The 19,920-nt window shown below is 44.2% G+C and overlaps 1 protein-coding gene across 1 annotated transcript in view; it reads right to left on the bottom strand.

The window, feature by feature from the left end:
- Window positions 1-6,218: 6,218 nt before the first annotated feature.
- syt1a (synaptotagmin Ia) overlaps window positions 6,219-19,920 on the bottom strand; it is a gene marked incomplete at both ends in the record, with an annotated part of 43,603 nt that continues 29,901 nt past the window's right edge. Inside the window, 2 exons of the mRNA XM_080022537.1 lie at window positions 6,219-6,425; window positions 10,669-10,802. Of these exons, the coding sequence (XP_079878663.1) occupies window positions 6,219-6,425; window positions 10,669-10,802 (341 nt within the window). The remainder of the gene's footprint in view (window positions 6,426-10,668; window positions 10,803-19,920) is intronic.

Below are 19,920 nucleotides of genomic sequence, written 5' to 3'. Positions count from 1 at the left end.
TGGCGGTGGCGAACGGCCGACTTCCGTGTCGGAAGTGTGGGGCGACGAGTTTCGACGTAAAGGTCCCCCCCCCCCCCCCCCCCCCCCCCCCCCCCCCCCCCCCCCCCCCCCCCCCCCCCGGAGAGGAAACGCAAAACACGACATACTCCAAAAGTAAGAGCCCCGACCGCTTCCGCCGCTCCAGGCGGATCTTTTTAAAATTCCGATTTTCTGTTTTATTTCATGCATTCTTTTTTTTATCTGCGTTTTTTTTTTTATAACATTTTTATATTGCAAATTATATTATATTATATTATACATGTTCATCATAATATATATTTATATATTTTTTTAAATTATGAAACGATGAGACAGGAACCACGAAGTGGCGACCAATGACTAGTATTTATCAACACTGTATATACCTGTATTATAATAATAATAATAATATATAATATATAATATCTGTATATACAAATAACCTATCCCATACACGTAACTCTACTCCCTCCACTTCTGTTCTGTACCCCCCGCTTTGTATTATCTTTTTCAGTCCTACTTTATTTTAATTTTTATCGCATTAATATTCAATTCTATTCACTAATTGCGTTACGTTTTAGGAATCGGTTCGTTTCATTTCGTTGAGCTCGGTAGAAATGAGCTTAGCTGTTGTGTGCGGTTCGTTAAAGCTTTTGCGCATAAGCTCCGGGTGGCGCTGCGGGGAGACGTTCCACTGCGTATGTGTATGGACGTGCGTACGCGTTATGTGCCCCATACACCCCGTGGATCTTGCTCTCTGCGTGAGGTGCTGGTAGGGGCTGAGGGGGGAAACCCGAGGCAACACAAGGTGAATGCCGAAGCAAGCCCCGACGACCGTTTCGGAATCCGCTTTGTCAACGCTAGCGTCGGATTTCACACCTTTTCACGTCCGTTAAACGCAAGTTGTGTTGATGGAACCGGGGCCGCCTCAGCGCGGGGTCCCGTTCTGACCGCTAGCTGGCAGCAGTGACTCAAAGATGATTACGACCAAATGACAATTTGATATTCATAAAAAAATGGCAATTGTCCGTCATAAATGACATGTCTTTCTATTGTATAATGTTTCCCGGTACATATCAAGGTAGGTTGTGCAGGTAACATGAACATAGCTGTGGATGTCTTCCTACAGCTATCAATTATAATACCCAACTACTATACTACTGATACTTAATATTATTAATATTAATATATCTACTGATACTAACATTACTATTATTGCAACTACAATCATCACTACTACTACTACTTCTACTACAACTAATAATAAAATATTTTTAGATTTATATTTTATTTGTGTTCTAACATTTGTCATGTGTAATTGTTTTATATAATTATATAATAATAATAATAATAATAATAATAATAATATTAACATTTTAAGACATAAATCGGGTGTCATGTAAGCGATCCCAGTATTAAAAGGACATTTAACATTTTTAACAAGCAAACAAGAATAAAACAGATGACATGCGGAGCTTCCTTTATCAACAGGAAATAAAACATTTTTTTTTATTTTTTTTATTGATCATTTGTGTATATGAAGTTATATAACAACAGTCAGAAAACTCCACCGCGTGACTCACTACACAAAGTGAAACAAAACTGTAAAACACCCCATCATCGAGAAAGGAAAGAAAACAAGAAAAAAAAGAAAAAGAAAAGATGAAGGCATACACAGCAAATATCACCGTTGGCAGGGGCCCGCGGGTGGTGGTGGGGAGGGGTCCCACTTGGCGAGCGAGTGATATGGCAGAAAAAACACCCCGCACAGAGTTCCACAGAGAGAGATATCACAGAGAAAAAAGTTTTCCACGCACAGAAACACTCAAGCAGGCAGTTGATTATACACAAAGGCAACTAGGATATTTCTACAGCATCAGATTCTAATACTTAACACAGCGTTGTCTCCGAAAAAGTGGTGAGCCCGCTTCACACCTCATCCGACAAACGACAAGAACAAACCGGAAGTTTCGTTCCTCTCTGTGGAGAGAGTCGGGCTCCGGGGGTTTCACTTTTTCCCAACTCATGCGACAAGTTGTGGGTCCGACAGTACGACCGGAAGTGACGTCTGAGTCAGAATTTTGTGACGTACCATCGTACTCACTGTCAACAAATCCATTTTTAAGTCAGTGAATTGTGACGCAGTTCGGCCGATGGGGGGGGCGCCGACTGTCGGATGCGGATACGCATTTGGTGTGAAGCGGGCTTTGGTTTTGAGTCTGTTAAGGTATTATTTTAGATTTTTTTGTGGGGTGGGAGGAGGGTTGATTATGCACGCATACTTTGGTAGGAAACCGTAATAAGGGCTGGCATCGCATTTTCAGTGCAGATAATGGCTTGTTTTGTTTCATGTAGTGGTTAATCCACACGGCCCCGCGATCCAATGGGTTCTGCAATGCCTCTTACTGACTGGAATTCCCTGAAAACCTTGACACATGTGCATATGTGTTAATTGTGCAGGATTTTTTTTTGTTTTGTTTTTGTTGAAAATTTCCGCCCCGATAATTTTTAATTTCCTCAGTATTTAACGTTTTCCCCTCATCAATCCCTTTAATATCTGAAGCTGTACTGAAAATTCTCAGTGTAAACAAAAAATAAAAAAAACATGTCAAATACAATATCTAACCCCCTCAGTTTGATGCAGGGGATGAGTTGGTAATTTAGGAATGTAACAGGGTCGGAAAGTTTTCTTCCTTTTTTTTTTTTGTTGTCAAACGTAATGGGTTGGACAAAAACAAAATTCAATGAAGATATGAAAAAAAAAAAAAAAAAAATCAACATCAACATTTTACAAGGAAAAAAAGTCCTAGTACATCTAAACTCACGGTATAAGTAATCTACACCAACACACAGTCCATACTGTACATTCAGAGTTTTCATCTCAAATATAAAAGGGTCAACGGGGCAGGAAAAAGAAAGATGATGAGAAATCCTCCATGTAAATTACAACAGCGGTTATGGTGCAGTTATATATATATATATATATATATATATATATATATATATATATATATATATATATATTTGAAGAGTTAGAATGGCATTTTATGACACTTTTAATTTTCTGTATATTCATGTCATTTTTATATATATTTTATTTTCTAGATATACAGTTTTTTTTGACACATTAATGGAAATATATATATACAGTAGTATTTCAAGGTGGGGAGAAGAAGAAAGATCGGCGGGGGTCTAGTTTTTTTATTTTTTTATTTTTTCCCTAACACTCCCTGACAAAAGGGGTATGATGCTGGAACTGTGTCGAAAGTAGGAGGGGGAAAACAAAGGAAAAACATAATGACAAACGAATGGCGGATGGGGGATTTAACGCAGAATCCACGTGGCCGCCGTGTTCGTCCCAACCGTTTTTAACTGGAAAGGAGGAACATCTCTCTCTCTCTCTCTCTGGAGAAGAAATAAATAGGATCAAATAAAATAAATAAATCTTTCTCTCTCTCTATCCAATATAATTGTTTTTTATTTTATTTTTGAACCACCCATATGATAACGCCATGGGGATGAACACACAAGTATTGCACGGTGCCCGCTGCGTATTTTTGTTTTGTTTTCGTTGCTTTGTGGTGGCGGTGGTGTCCCACATAGGACAGCCGGGGGCGCAGGGCACTCTCGCTGCATGTGCAAGGTGGAAGGAGGAGGAGGAGGAGGAGGGAGGGAAGGAGGGAAGGAGGGAGGGTCGGTGGCGTCCACGCTACAACAATCACTACGAAACAAACATTTTTTTTTTTTTCTTCTTTTTCGGGGGGGAAGGGGTTGGGGCTAAACCTAGTGACAAAAGTCTACATCGCTACGCACGCACGGCAGTTCACAGTGATACACGAAGCGCTCCTCCGCCACAGAGAGACTCCTGTGGAACGACAACCACGTCGCTTTTTTTTTTTTTTTTTTAATCTCTCTCTCTCTCTCTCTGGTTTGTTTTTGTATTCATTTTGTTTCGTTAAGATATCGGCGCTAGCTCCAACTACACAAGAACACTGAAAAACATTTACCCAAGGGGGAAGTTCCGCCCCGCAAAAGCGCCGCGAGGTTCCCTCCTCCCGGTATGGTAAGAGACGTTTCGACGGCTTTTCCCCCCCCTCTCAAAAAGCTAGCTAGCTACCCTTAAGAAGTCGGGGCCCGTCGCTAAAAAGAATGAGCGGTCCGTTCGCCTCTTTTGTCTTGTTTGGTTTTATTTTCATTTGTTACGGTTTGTGGGCGCCCGTGGCTAACAGACAGGTATCTCATATCTCGTGCGTCGTCGCTTTGTCATGCGTCACGGGCTTTGACAATGCTAGCCTGCGGGGGAAAAAAATAAATAAAAAAAAGTGCGTCCTGAAATAAGAGGTGCGGCCAAACGAAAATCCCGAAAAAAAAAAAAATCGCCGGAAAGACGCGGCGACGAGCTATTCGTCGAGGTTTTTCCCCCCCGCAGATGCCTCCCCCTGCCGGTGCAGAGCAGTAGCCCACACACGCACACAAGGTGAGTATTATTGGCAGTGAAGTAGTGGCTAGCTCTGCTGAGTCACTGTTAAGAAGGCAACGCAAAGCCAGAGACATATTGTTCCCGAAAGAAAGAGTCCCGGAATAATGGCAGTGTTTTCGAAAACTATCCTCGCCTTGCGCGTCGACCCCTGCAAGAGACATCGGTGCCCAGCTTGATCGTCGCCCGAAAGAGCCAACCCTTTAATTCTCCGTTATTCGTCTTTTTTCCTCTCCACCGCTCTCCTCTGATTGAAGGCGAGGAGGGGGATTGTGTCGGAAAGAGACGGAGATCCCGCCGCCCCCGCCCTCCCCCCGTCCCGGGCTTTTTTTTTTTTTTTTTTTTTTTTCGGAAATATTGTTAAAAAAATCATGCAGTTTCACTTTAAAAAATAGTCTGGCGTTTTGAATCGCTCTAAAAAATAGTCATCTGGAAACTAGAGGTGCGGGTACCCAAAGCCCGAAAAACGCGGGACGATTTGATTGGATTTTCCAAGGCTGTCGGGGAAAAAAGTAAAGCGGTCGAACAAAAACAGCCGGTAAACAAGCTTAAGGACACAGCGGCTACAGCTTGGTGCTCATTAAATTTTTTTCTGACGTTTTTTTGGGGATAAGGGCAGGGTCTGGGGGAAACAAAAAACGAAAAAAGGCTAATTGGTCCAATAGTGGTAGTGAAGAGTGTGCGTTGCGATAAACGATGCCTGGGTCTGTATCCGATCAAGAAATAAGTATAAAAAAGTCATCAGAAATCATGTGCTTGTTAGAATTTCCAGCAGCATATTATTTTTCCCCACGCCCCCCACACGGAACCATGGCTTAATGGCCTAGTATTTTTGGGAATTTTCCACGCGGGTCTCGTATTCACCTTGTCTTCTCCACTTTACTGACCTTTATTCAAAGCCAGACCTCGCCCTCTACAATATCACCATGTTTTCTGCTCGCATCTCTCACAGGTCGGGATTCCTGTTGTTGGTTGTTTGATTATTTAATTTTTTTTTGGTATTTCTGTTTTTGTTTTCCATGGAATGCGATAAATTAGAATTGTTCCTTTTTTTAAATCCTGGGATATATATATATATATGTGTATATATATATATATATATATATATATATATATATATATATATATATATATATATATATATGTATATAATATTGTCTTTCCTCTATATTCTGCAATTTTACATAATTTAAAATAGAACATCTTATTAAAAACATCAAGGTATACACAGATTAGGAAACGGGTAACAACATACAAACACATAAACTAGAAATCATTTTTGTATCTGCATACTGATATATATATACAACTGTGGTACAATAAACTCTTCTTTCAGTCATGCGCTATCTATACAGATCATATTGCTTAAAAGAAGGGGGAGGGAGGAGGCTTACGGGCGACATATTAATGATTCAGAGAGGAGATAGGGAGGAAGAGGAGGGCATGGGGAGAGAAAAAGAATGGGAGGGAGGTCAAAAAAGCATGGAGGGCGGGTGGGGGAGGGGCATGTCGTTATCTGTTGTTATTAGAAAATCGGGGGCATAAGACACATAGTGTGAAGCTTGGGTGGGGTGGTTTTTTGAGGTGGGGATAGACGGACCCATATATCATCACTGAGGTATTTACACATACTGGCTGAAGAGCACTACAGCGGCAGGGCTGAGGCAGGGGGCCCGGGGCCAGAGGGCCTGGAGGCTGAAAGGGGAGACCCCCTACCCGCCGCCTATTTCTTGGTGGAGAGCTGAGCGTCCACCTCCTCCTCGGGCTTCAGCACGTGCCACTGGGCGATGGGTCTCCGGGGGTTGGCCAGCATGTCGGACCAGTGGCGCAGCTCCGTGCCCGAGCTGTTCAGGCCCACAAAGACCTTGCCGATGGCATCGTTCTTGCCGATCTTGTCATAGTCCAGCACAGTTACAACAATTTGCACTTTCTGTGGAAAGAGGGATGGAGGAGAGGGGGGGAGGGGCGGTGAGTCATGGATCATCAAGGTCAAAGGAGTTTGCCAGTGCAAATAGAACGCCCCCAAATGTCCACACTTTAGGACTTCAGGTCATACAGGAAGTAGATCTCTGGAAAGGTGTTCTGCCGACCACAAGGTTAAACCGCATATATTCCTCACCAAATACTGAAATGTTCAATGTGTCGAGAGGTGTACAAACACTCCTCATTGGATACAGTCAAAAGCACCTTTCAACACAGACCCTTTAAAGGAAAACTGGTATCTTTTAAACCTAACCTCATTTTTCAATCACTGGGAGTCAATCCGAGTGATTGGCATTAGATTCCGTAAAACGTCACAATCAGTATTGAGAGAATAGCTTGTACAGCGTACAATGGGGCCATTGTGCTCGTAATTGCCCTATTGTTCGACACATTGCAGCCACACAGCAGCCAACAGAAGATAGTCTCTCAACCATGCCCTTTTCCCACTTGACCAAAAACCCACCAACACCCGCTATTATCTGGCTTTTGTCTTTAGTTGGAAATGTTACAATCAGCATTCATTCCCGGGACAGATGACTCTGCAGTATTCACGGGTGTTTATCGGCTCCAGCTTCGATGGAAACGTGACACCCGGATAGACACGCACATTTTCCGGCATGATGCGAAGTGTGTTGAAGTTCCAGATGTAATGTAAAACGAAAACGTTTTGGGAGAAAAATGGCACAGGCTCGAAATTGGGCATAAAAAGCAACACAGCCGCCAAACTATCTTTTTGCGGCGTTACTGCACAAGTGGATATGCCAGACGAGGTCAGAGAGACAGACCAGTGCTCACATTTCAACTCAGCTCTCCGCCGACTACGGGCTGCGCTCCACGGTGAGGCAGCTGCTACGTCATCTGTGCCAAGTCATTCCCTGAGCGTGCGCCTGGAGACTCCTCCAAGTGTATATTAAATCAAAAAGTGTAAGAAAAAAAGAGTACTAGAGACAACATTTTTCACGTTTTAACGAAAATTCCCAGTATTTTTTGAACCTCAACATTACTTTTAGATCAATCGAAGTGAATCCAAGCATCGGAATCTTAAGAGTTCTTGTGGGAGTGACTTGTATGGTCCAATGGGCAATCGCATCGTTGAAGAACACGGTCACGACTGCACGCATTGTACGACGTGTTGTAGCTGCATTCATCTGAAGCTGTTCTCTCAATGTTAGGGAGAGCATTTTTGACGGAATATTCTGGGATGTTTTTTAACTTTAACATTATTTTTTCGATCACTGGGTTGCCAAAATTCGGATTCCGGTCATTGGGATCGACTACCGATGATCTAAAAATAGCTCTTGGTTAAAAGATACAGGAGTTTTCCTTTAACAGCCAACAAGAGGCCTCTGAAATGTCCGTCAACAAGCCAGCCACGAATGTTGAAAAAAACAAACCGTTTTATTCTAAAAGCAAATCGATCGCTTTCACTCGTGCGCAACACTACCCTAAATGTCTAAGCGTGAGGACGGAGGGGCTCCCTTTTAAGAAATAATTGTTCGTTAGCAGCAAGAGGCGCTTTCAAAGCGGGCCTCAATTATTTTCATTGCCAAACACGGCAGATTGGCTGTTTACTCAGAGGTCCACGAGTCGTCGGCGCAGCATGTGTTTATCATAGGGGGCATTGCAAAGAGGAGACCTGGGCGTCAGCTCCTCTGAGGGGGAAATACAGAGCCGCGCACAAAGGGCCCTGATTAAGTTTCGATCCTCGCCGCCACCTGCACCGCTGTTCCTAAAGAGCATGGCTAATACGCTGTGTAATGAAACACTCTCCATGAGGGACCGTTCAACTTTAAAAGTTTCTCACTTGAACATCGAATTTTCCCGGCTGGACGTGATAACGGACGACCAGCGTTGTTCCCTCTGGCGATGAAAAGTTTCTCTCTTTTTGGAGATCTGGCAATTTACGACCGACTCGGTAAAAGTATTTGTTCAATTTTCCGACTGGTCATTCGTTTGGGTCAGTTGGTGTAACAAGAGTCTGAGGAGTCTCTGCGTTGTGAGTGGAATTTATGCCTACAGTTCGTGCTTGCCTGTAGTTAGGGAGTTACAAATGACTCTTTTGCCAAGGATACTCTCACACTCCAAAGTCATTAAAATATTCGTTCGCTACGAATTAATCATTTGTGAGTCTTGCATCACAAGTTTGCTTGCGTCTGTTCTTCGCTGCAGCTGCTGTAAAGTCGATGGATATTAGTTCTGATTCTCAGTTGATCAAATTGAAAGGAACATTTTTCCATTAATCTAATGAGATAAAGCAATTAAAAACCAGTGTTTGTAATTTTCCAAACCATTTCTGAGGCAATTAAGATGTTCCGATGAATTGTGCCAAAAGCCCTCGAGTTCAAGTGGAACGAGGGCAGAGTGGTCGGTCTCTGCAAATTGTCTGTGCGTTAAATAACTACAACGTTTGGATTTTCCAATAAATCCAGTTATCAATTAGCCTTTCACAAATTGCTCAAGCATGGAAAGAGGGAAACGTTTAATAGCTTTTTTTCCGAGTTAACAAGATAAATATGTCACCACTCGAATGTTAAAGTACCACCCAAGTGAAAAACAACTGTGTTATCTGAAAGTATACTCTGTACTTTGTATGTATTCGCATTGAATGTACTAAAGTTGTCGTGCTGTGGGGATGGTGTGGTTTGAGCAGCCACACCTGTCCCGGGTCTAGGTAATTGGGGCCCAGGATCAGAATGGCAGAGACCCCCATCCCCCCACACACACACAGGAGAGGAGCCCTTGTCATCACATGCTGTCATCTGCTCTGGGGCTTGTTCCACCGAGCCCACTTGCAATGTTTCTACTCCATCGTCTATGTCTCTGTGATGGAGGGCCCCCGAAAACTGCACTCGGATGGCATGTGGCAGGCGAAACTGTACTTGTACTTAGACTTAGAAGATGTGCTTAAATATATCAAAATATTTATGTGATTTGGGTTATCTTTGACGACCAAAATAACACACTTTTAACAAGTTTACGAAAAGTTTCGATGTACTTTTTATGAGTGTACGTTCACTACACTTATGACACACGACACACAAAATTAGAAAATCAAAGTAAATAAGAAGTACCTATATAAGAAGTAGTAAAAAATACACTTCAAGTATACTCACAAAAAAGAACAAATGGGCTTTTTTTAAGGCATACTTTCAGTATGGAAAAATGTGTAAAACTCTAATAATAAAACCCTAACCCTAGCCCAAAAGCCTAACCCCCAAAACTTTGTATATACAGTAATGTCGATGCATGACTTGATGAATTAAACTTTTTGACCATTTCTGGAGAGAACCAGACCCTGCAATGAGTTTTTGCTACACCAAATTATTTTCATTGTGCAGCGGCCGTAGTCCTCTCTAACTCCATCAGCAAACAGCGCCATGGCTGTCTCATTCAGTAACGCTGAAGAAGTAAGGCTTCTCGGGGAGGGCTTTGATTAGTATCAACACGGACTAACTTTTAAATTGAATCCGAGGCTCTCGGAGCTAAACTCGTGATTTTTGAGCTGTGAAGTGCTTAATCTTTCTGGCAATTACCGGTTAGCCCGCAGTGATAATGCTGAGCTCTTCAACACCCACACACGCAGTCTTACATATGCATATTCACACCGTCCCCATCAATTATTTCCTTATTTCCAATTTCTCCCTAATCCCGGCCAATCATTCATCCATAAAACGCTAAATGGCGCGCAGAAGGTTTGTCAATGAGGAGGACCACGCTGTACCTCACCGGCGTTCCAAGCAAGTTTGTTTGTAAAGATTAACGCCAATTTAAATTAAAGTGCATATAATTTGAATGGGAACGATGGAAAGGCTCTAAATTGATTATCTGGCAAATGAGCTCCCACTTCAAATCCCTGTCGTACACAACTGAATCTTTCCAGGTGTGCGTGTAAGGCGCACATGCTCGGCGAGGAGAGCAGGAGGCCATTACTTTCCAAATCCCCGAATCTAACATTCGCAGTCGGAGGTCCTAGGTGACCGTAGCTCGGCCACATCAGAAGCGACACGGAAGCGTCCCTTCATTTGACCATCTGTCCACTTCATTCGGGGCCGTCTTCACTCTGTCTACAGCTCGTTTGCGAAAACAGCGCTCTCGAGACTGCCGCTTTCTCGACGCTTATGGTGTGGCCAAGGGGTAAGCCTAAAAATAGATGTTCTGTCAACTATCCGATCTCAAACGCGGTACGGTACCTGGATTTGTTCGAATGGTACTTCAAAGCTGAAGGACTCGTTGTAGTACGGGTTGAGGGTGTTCTTCTTGATGGTCGTCTTCTTCTTCTTCAGCCTCTTGCCATTCTGCATCAGGTGGATTTTAACGTATGGATCTGTTGGAGACACATGGATTCACACAAATACATGAAAAACACTCCTTTGAGGCCGTACATGGAGGCTTCATCAATCAGACCTTCAGACGTTGAAGACGGATTAAGAGACGCACGAAAAGCCCCAAGAGCACTCACACTTCCATTATTTTATTTAGGGCTTCTAATGGCCCAATTTGCATGCCCACTTGAGGGGCCTCATTTTCATTTCTCCAGAACAGAATCTCAAGTCCCACCAAAATGGGCCCACTCAGGTCGGACCGGCCGCCTCCCCCATCATTGTCTCCCCTGCAATCAGGTATAAAGAGAGTCCCACAGAAGGAGAATGGCCGATCCACCCACCCATCAGCCACTGGGTTTTAGCTATTAGCAATCACCATGTTGGGACTAGCGTCGCTGATTTGTCAATGCCCTCGCTCTGAGTGCTAATCACGGGAGGGAGGAAAGCACAGGCTGACGTTCCGGTCGCGTCTTAAGAATTAGACGTCAGCGTCTCGTCTGACAAGGTTGCCGAAACAACAGCTGATTTAAATTTGAGGTGCGTGGCCAGACTCCACCTGGCGTCCGCCATTAGGGACGCGGCGACAGGTGCGGCGCCGTGATGCTGCTCGCAGTTGACAAGCTAGTTGAAATATTCTGGCTCCTGTTCTGGTGTGATTAAGGACAACTAGTGACACTGGATGTCAGGTCTAGGTATTGGGCAGGATGTTGCGATTCGATTTCGATACAAAGGGTCAGGTTTGAAATTTAATATCGGTTCAATCCCATGTCGATGAGACGGCTCACGGTACAATTCGCTAGCGATACATTGACATTTTACACTTTATGAGAATTGCTGCCAACTTCTCAGTATACCATCTGACATGCATTACAATTGCAAGCATGCATCTAATGTGCATTGCAAAGGTATTTATTTTAAACTGACAAGTCGTTGTATAACTTCCAAACAAAGTGCTGATTTGACACTTTTGGAATCGATCGAAAACCTGGAAAAATCGGAAGCTGGAACGTTGTTATTGATATAATTATTTTCTAAAAACCAGCGCTAACAGCTATATGACACCGAGTTACCATTCCCCTGAAGAGGATGCTGCTTGGAAAAGACAAAAACAAAACAAATTACATAGCTGCTAGCCTAAGTGGCTATCATAGCCTTGGCTAAGTGCCTCGACCCGCCAACATGATTACGGAATGGAACTAAAACTTGAATCCACTCTTGTTAAAAAAAAAAAAAAAAAAAAAAAAAAAGCCACTTGTGATCTGGATTCATCTCCGAATCCCATATGTGAGCCCTTATGTTATAGTCTTCGGGGCTCGTGTTTTGCATGCGTGGGTGGTACCGAGTCGGAAATGAATGAAGAAAAAAAAAAAGAAATACAAAAAAAAAATCTATCTCCTGTTTTAGGGAGGAACATCTGTGAGATTCCTAGCAAAAGCAAATATTGGAGGAGCTTAGCGCGGTTAATCTTTCATCCAATTGCGGAGGATAAGAGACGATTGCAGACAGTCAGGCCTGGACCAGACTGCCAAGATGAAGCGTGAGAGAGCGAGAGAGAGAGAGAGAGAGAGAGAAAGAGAAGAAAGAGAGAGAGCGAGAGAGAGAGACTTTTTGGATTTTTTTTTTTGACTTTTAAGGCTCCTTTATTCTCAGTAAGTCATGTCACAGCAGCAGAAACTTGATTACGAAGGAGCCGAAAATCAACCAAAATAGAGACAAACCACAGGCAAATCACAGGTCAGTAAGAGTACAGACATCGCTCTTCAGAGATAAGTAGGTACGCAGGGATCTGTTGATGTCTTCACCCGGTTTGAGAGAGAGAGAGAGAGAGACAGAAAGAGCGAGAGAGAGAGAGAGAGAGAGAGATAGAGATAGAGGCTAAAAGAGAGCACCACAGGCAAATGATGAGATGACAGAGATGTGGCTGAGCGTGTGAGTGGGGAGGAGGAGGGGGGAAGGATGGAGGGAGCGAGGGGATGCCACTAATGGAGTGGGTGGGCGATCATTCCTCCCCTGCTGTGGCGGGGCGATGACGGAGACGGACAAGCAAGTTGCAGCAAACAGGTTGGTTTTCGGAGTGGAGGGGAGGCGGGGGGGGGGGGGGTGGTTGGGGAGAAGGGATCTAAATGAGAATCTCCTCCGCCTTGGCTCTCCTGTGTCACCCGCTTCCATCACCTGCGGTCCATTCCGCTCTGTTCTGTTCTTTGATCTTTTCCCTGTAACTTCTGAGCCAGTTTGCGTCTTCCTGCCGTAGATACCATCGAAGAAAATGGCACTTTTATGTCGAAAAAAAAACCCCTTGGAATCATAGCATGCTGGGCTAGTCTGAGGTCGGGCTGGGAGATCTTCCAAAATCCAAATTCTTCTATCCTGATATACTGTAGGTCATTTCATGTCTCTATCACGAAACATAGGTATAGCACACCTTCTGTATATAAAATGAATGAGTGCATTTTATATTAAAAAAGCGATATATGTCAAACTGACTTTTAACATATTTGCAAAGTGAAGGTGTAAACTTTCATTCACTGAAACCTTGAAATAAAACACGATGGCAAACATGCAAACATAGTCCCCCTCAGTAATAATGTAATAATCCATGAATGGTGCCATCAGGCAATTTGAGATATCCTTATCAAATACAAGTCGATGCTTAGCGACAAAACATGGACTTAAGCTCTGTTAAGCTCTGTGCGCCATGATTGCCCCTCAGTCATTTCCCGGAGCGCCACGCGCCTTCATGTCTGTTTACATTCCCTACCGCGTGCAGATAATATATGGAGATACAGTATATATACACACGATTGTCATTTTTCTGTCGCCTCACGATATATATCGTCATATCGCCCAGCCCTAGTCTGAGGTTTCATTAAATTGTAGTTGCGTTGCAAAAGAAAAAGGCCACTGACGGAGGCATAAGGATATCTCATTCTTCATTCGATTTACTTTGAGCAGATCTCCACCCGTCAGACTACATCCCGACAGTTTCCCCGCGGTAAATCCTAAACTCGGCGCCTCCGTGTGAGTGCTGAGCTCACACGGAGGCGCCCCCTTCACACAACTGAAAGCGAGCCCAAGTACGCAGCGTTATGCGAGATAACCCGCCTTGTCTCGCCCGACGGAGAAAAAAAGGAAAGGACACATTTATGGAAGCGTCTCGCTGCAGCCCAGACGCCACCTTATCTCCCCGGTCGGCAGGGGGCCAGGTGTTATTGGGTTTTGATATGAGCCTCACTGGAACTCATATCCGGTCAATTCTGCCGTCGAATCCCAGGCGGATGTAATCTCTGCCATTATATGGATGAGCGGCTGCGCCCTCGACGCCGGAGTGCTCTCCCATGTCGGTGTACACGCCGCAAAGACACAACTTTAGAGTTCCCTGGGGGGTTACTCATCTGTGTCCTGGAGCCCGAACCTCCGGACCCCCGACTCCCAACCCCCCTCCCCATGGCGGTACTGGTGTGGCACAGTGAATGGAGCTGTGTGATTCACGATTCAAGATTCAAGAGGTTAATTTGTCACATACCTATACATACGTTTATACACATATGCAGTGGAATGTCTTTGCAACGCCCCCAGAGATTATGCACAATAGTTACTAAACCGAACATAACACCTAACCCTATTCCTACCGAGCTAACTAAATGAAACCAACGGATTCCTAAAATGTAATGCAGTCAGTGAATAGAATAGAAATTATGTATGTAAAGGGAACAGAGTTACGTAGAGGAGCGCCCATGCAGGCGGCCGCAACGGGCGGTGCCACGTCACAATGATGGTGTGAAGCAAGTGATGGTTGCCTTCTAACCCTTTATGTTCTGATGGATTTTAGAATCCCAAAGACAACATTTTTGTTGGCCGGGTTAGAGTCCCCAAAGACCAAAGTGGGCGCAGGTTTAAATCCCATCAAGTTGAAGTGTGTAGGCTGGGTTAGAGTCCAACATACCAAAATTAGTGTACTGTAGGTTTGAGTCCTGCCTTGTTTGAGTGTGTAGGCCGGGTTAGCACCAAAGACCAAAGTGGGTACAGGTTTGTCTGTAGTCTGTTATCTCCGCGATGTTATTATGTCTTCTATCAGTTTTTAGCCTCTTATATACAGTATTTATTCAATGTCTTTCATGGCTTATGAAAGTACTTTGAATTGCCCTTCTGCATGAAATGTTCTCGACAAATAAACTTGCCTCGCCTTGCCTCAGGACAAGGGTTGGTTGGACCTGCAGCTTATTAGAAAGCCTCTGCTGCATCCAAAATGGTGTACTAGCATACTGTTTAGTTCACTAAATTAGTTGGTAGAACGTCCAAAACCATAGTATGCTCAGTATGTGAGTGAAAGTGTGCATAAAGTCCCAGGATGACATGCTATTTGTACACCTGGTGAAATATCGTAGCATGCTAACACTGGACACTACGCTGGCAAGTGTACAATGGATTGTGAGGGCAAGACGCCAGTAAAAGTTTCCATACAGTGTCATCATCAACCCTCAATGTGCCCAAAGGAAGTCGCGTGGCTTTATGACGATGTAGTTTGTCCGAGAAGCCATCATTCGTCATAGTGCGGTCATGCAGTATGTAGTGCGTTGTACTCCATTTTGGACACTATCTGACTATTATGAGACCAGTAAGCGTGTGTGGTCTAAAAATTATAACCCAGACCCATAAGGTGCACTGATAACTAGCATTGAACACACTTTGTTGTTCTCAGTGCCTCTAAGGCTGTGCTCTGGAAGGCTGGGAGAGCGCAGAGGCTGCAGGTGCCGTACGTCAACGTCAACGCCGGCGGATTTACTACAGCTCGGCTGTCGTTTTAGTTTCCTTCTCATCATCATGTCTGATTAGCCATTGCAGAGGGTGGGATGGCTGTGTGGAGGGCACCCGGGGGTGACTGTCAGTCCAGGTTTTCCACACTGGAATTGGGAATAGACGACACACGACTATTTGTGTGTCTACAGCCACAGAACCTGCGAGAATATAGCGTTACATTTGTGTGCCTCATCCCTGAGCGAGCAATAGGAGATTTTGAGCGCAGAAACATATATTTTGCAAGCACATAAATTATTTGAGCAAACAAAAATCTATTCTGTGCATAAAAAATGTATTTGCGGATTGTCTCTCCCTCTCTCTCTCTCTCTCTCTCTCTCTCTCTCGCTCAACCTCTCCACTCTGTGCGTGCTCAACTTTGCCTGCCCGTCGCGTTACAAATGTGCGCCCCCCTGAACGGTGGACGAAGCTGAGTCGAAGTGCGTTGCAGCCTGTCGTCCCGGCCCGCCTTCTGCCCGGACCACTGCGTAAGTGTTCATGACTAGGCTATTTATTTTTAATGAAAAATGTCCCTTAAACTATCGATAAAATAAGGAACACATCATTTTATGTTTCTCCAACAAGGACAGTTCTTCATTTGAAGGGAAGGATGGCAAGATTAGCCAGTAGCCAGTCGATTTTGAGCTGACACGCCCACAAAAGCCAGGGGCACAGAAACCTGCAACGAGGAGGGAGCCGCTTGGCGTCACGCTGAAGCGTTGTGATTGGAGATGAAACAGCCAATCAGTATCGTCCTCCTCCGAATCTCCGATTGGTTGGTTTTGAGGCACGTTTGTAACGCTGTGAGAGAGGGAGACAATCTGAGCGCACCAAGCAAGTATTGCCCCTTAAGATGGATAATAGCAAACATGCAAATACATTTATTGTGCACAGAATCGATTTTTGTTTGCTCGAATAATTTATGTGCTTGCAAAATATATTTCTCTACGCTCAAATTCTCCCGCTGCTCGCTCAGGAATGAGGCACAAATAAAACGCCGCATGAGAAGTCCACCTTTACAGACCCTCAATCAGGTCACTCTATCTAAGGCAGACACAAACAAAATAAAGTCTGCATCCCTTAATCACTTTCAAATTGCTTCCTCTTCCATCACTGGGGGCCAGTTTATCAACCTAATGGCCTCCAGAATCCGGTGTCTTTCTACCCCTACCCTCCTCCATCTTTTGCATTGTGGTAAAAATTCACTCAGACCAAACAAATCAAGCCTCCAGCAGGTTTGATGGCGAGCCGGAGCGGTGGCTGGAGATGGCGTGGCTCCAGTACCGACGGTTACCGCGCGCCTCCATTACTCGACTACCGCGCGTGCCTCGCTCCCCTTTTTCGAAACGCCATCAGAACTGTGGCATAACAAAAGCACGGCTATTTGTTATGCAAGACCGCCACCAATCCCCCTCTTTGGAGAACGATCTTATCCCGTTTTGATCTTTAAACAACTAATCATCATTAATTCTCCAAGAGGGGAAGGGATAATCAACACGGTAAGACGGATAAACATAGAGACAAACGACAATATAAACTTGACAAAACATACATCTAGAAACATCAGACGAACATGTATTTGCCAAAACGTAATTTAAGTCACCGTAAATTGTAACAGCAATTACGGCGCACGGCCTCTTCCTGTGATTTGACTTCCTGAGTAAAGGAGAGAAAGGGAGAAGGATGTGATGAGAAGGGTGTTCGGGGGCATGTTCGAGGCAGATGCTGGTAGTGTGTGTGTGCCTGTGATGAGTCCACGTGTGTGTGTGTGTGTGTGTCCACTTGTGAATGCATGAGACTTGCCCCAATTACTTCTGGTGTATGGGGTGAGAACTACTGTATATCGTAGCGTTTCATAGCAGCGGAAAAGGCCTCCCAGCCACCCACGAGTCCTGCAGTCGTATAGACGCCCGACAACCTGAATAAATCTCAGAGCACCAGCTGCGTCGTTAAGGGTGGAGGTTGGGGGCTTTTTGGTGCTCAATGGTGCACCCGTGAATGGCGCACAAAACGGTGTTTATAGTTTACATTTAGGTTATGTTATGGGGACACTTTCTCCGTCACTGTCACTGTCTTACGCCACACCTACGCATGAGCCTACCCTCGAGGTGCATGGCCCGGATGCCAGGCCCCACGGCCGAAAAAACCCGACACCCTGCGGGCGAGCGCGCCGTGCCCCCCACATACCTCGTGAACCTTTTAGAATTTTCGTAATTTCCGCAAACATTTGACCGAAAATGTGATCAGATCAGATTAATCTAAGTATGAAAGATAGTTTAAAAAAATAGGATACAGATAAACCAATAACACAAAGTAGCTACCAGAAACCTGAACATTTATGCATTTTTAGGACTGGATGAAGATGAAGATCTGATCACAATTGAGGTCAAATCTATGCAGAAATTCAGAAGATTCTAAAGGATGCGCCTTTCTAGCGCCGCTGTTTCTGACTTGTTACACATAGAGGGAGTGAGAAAACAATGGGCTCAGTTATTGCGGTGTCATCGAGTTCTTTATTTTTCTCCACCAATTCTTATTCCGCACACACTCTGAGGTAGCTAGCAAAAATCCAAAAAGGAGATTTTTTTTTTTCGAGTAATTAAATACACCGCGACGCAGAACGTCGGGAATGCATGAAAAATAATTAAAAACCTAGTTTCTCGTTGAAGCAATTTCACATGCTCAAACAAACTTACTTCTTTGCTTTTGGTCTATTTATAAGACCCCCAATTTAAAAAACGAATGTACCGTCTTACCGTCACCCCACGGCATCACACAATTAGCTCCTGCACGGAACGGAAAAAAAAACAAAAAAAAAACTCTGCTGCTGTTTGCCACTCTCGTCTACATGGACTTATTTTTGGACGACAGCTAAAGAGCATGCTGCCCGGCACGTCACCGCGCTTCAGGCGGCGAAAGTTGATTTCCACTCTTTCACCCCCTCGCCGGTGGCGGGGGGGGGGCAAACCGGAGACTTTCCTTGAACGCGAGCAAGCGCAGTCTGGAGGTCTAGCTCGGGAGGTCTCTTTTTTAAAAAGAGACAATCAAAAGATTTATTTGTGATTATACACTGGTTAATGAAAATACCCCCGTCTCGCTCGCCGAGCCGTAATTAGACATGGTAAACAGGATGAAGATGAAGAGAGGGGAGAAGAGTGATCCCAGGCCATCAATTACTTGTCCTTCTTCTCCTCGAAGCTCCGGCTGAGGCCCCGCCGCGCTAATTATTGTTATTATAGACCTGGCCATTATTTCATCCATCTGCTACACTTTCAAGTCAAGACTCACATTGGGGGTGACATAGTTTAGATGTAACAACTGAGATAGTTCACTGCTGTATTAAAGTACTTCAGTCCAACTTAAAGGTTCACCTCTCTTTTACAGATTCGGTTTCCGACGAGTCACTGAGCGCAAGAATCTCTCCATTTTCCGACTCTTGGTTCTGTTGGTTCAGTTGGTGAAAACGCGCGGTGAGCGAGAGTCAGAAGAGTAGTGTGTGAGTTTTAAACTGAATTCTAACAGGAATCCTTTAATTCTGTCACAAATAGTGTGTAAATCAGTTGCATTCCATATGAACTACGTTTAATGCCTTGAAATTTCCCCCCCGCGTTAATTTAATCCCCGGTAATAGACGAATCATTCGCTCGCCTTGCACTGGGAATATACGCTGTATTTACATTCAATGTATGAACACCTTCTACCTTAAGCAGCACAACAATGGGCGGTTCAGCCCTCACCTCACGAAAATTTTACCTCACTTGACCTCAATATCCAATTTCCCCCTGTGTTTGGTCCTCACACGTGCAACTTGCAGTATCTAATGTGACTGGCCTCACAGTGGAGGAATTGGCAGATTTTGCAGCGGCTGATCTCGAAACTGCTGTTTTTTTTAAGGGTTTTGTGATTTGTGTTTTTTGCGTTATAATTGCTGGAATTGGGGGAAAAAAATGAAACTAAAATATTTTTTTTTTAATTATAATTATTTTTATTATTTTTAAACTACTAACCATTTTTATTTTTCAAAACATAAAGAACCATGATCTCAAAGTAAAAAAAAAAAAAAAAAAAAAGGTAAATATAGATCGATATAAGAGAAGACGGAGAAGAAGCTGTTGCTCAACTTGTCACCAAAGTGTGTTTAGAATTTCATATGGGGGCCTCTACACAGCATTTCACGTGCGCCCGCATTCAAATTAAACGGCACGCGCCCCCCAGAGAACGCTTCTTAACCTCGGCGCCTCGGCTTCCCACGCCGCAAAATAAGACGGATCACTTTGTTTCACGAGACGTTAAGCTTATTGTTCCATGGGAAACGGGAAATAAATA

This window comes from Zeus faber (genome assembly GCF_960531495.2).
Source record: "Zeus faber genome assembly, chromosome: 21".
In the NCBI taxonomy this organism is placed as follows: domain Eukaryota; kingdom Metazoa; phylum Chordata; class Actinopteri; order Zeiformes; family Zeidae; genus Zeus; species Zeus faber.
Note: the sequence above shows the minus strand (reverse complement) of the source record. Positions and strands in the feature narration are given on the sequence as shown.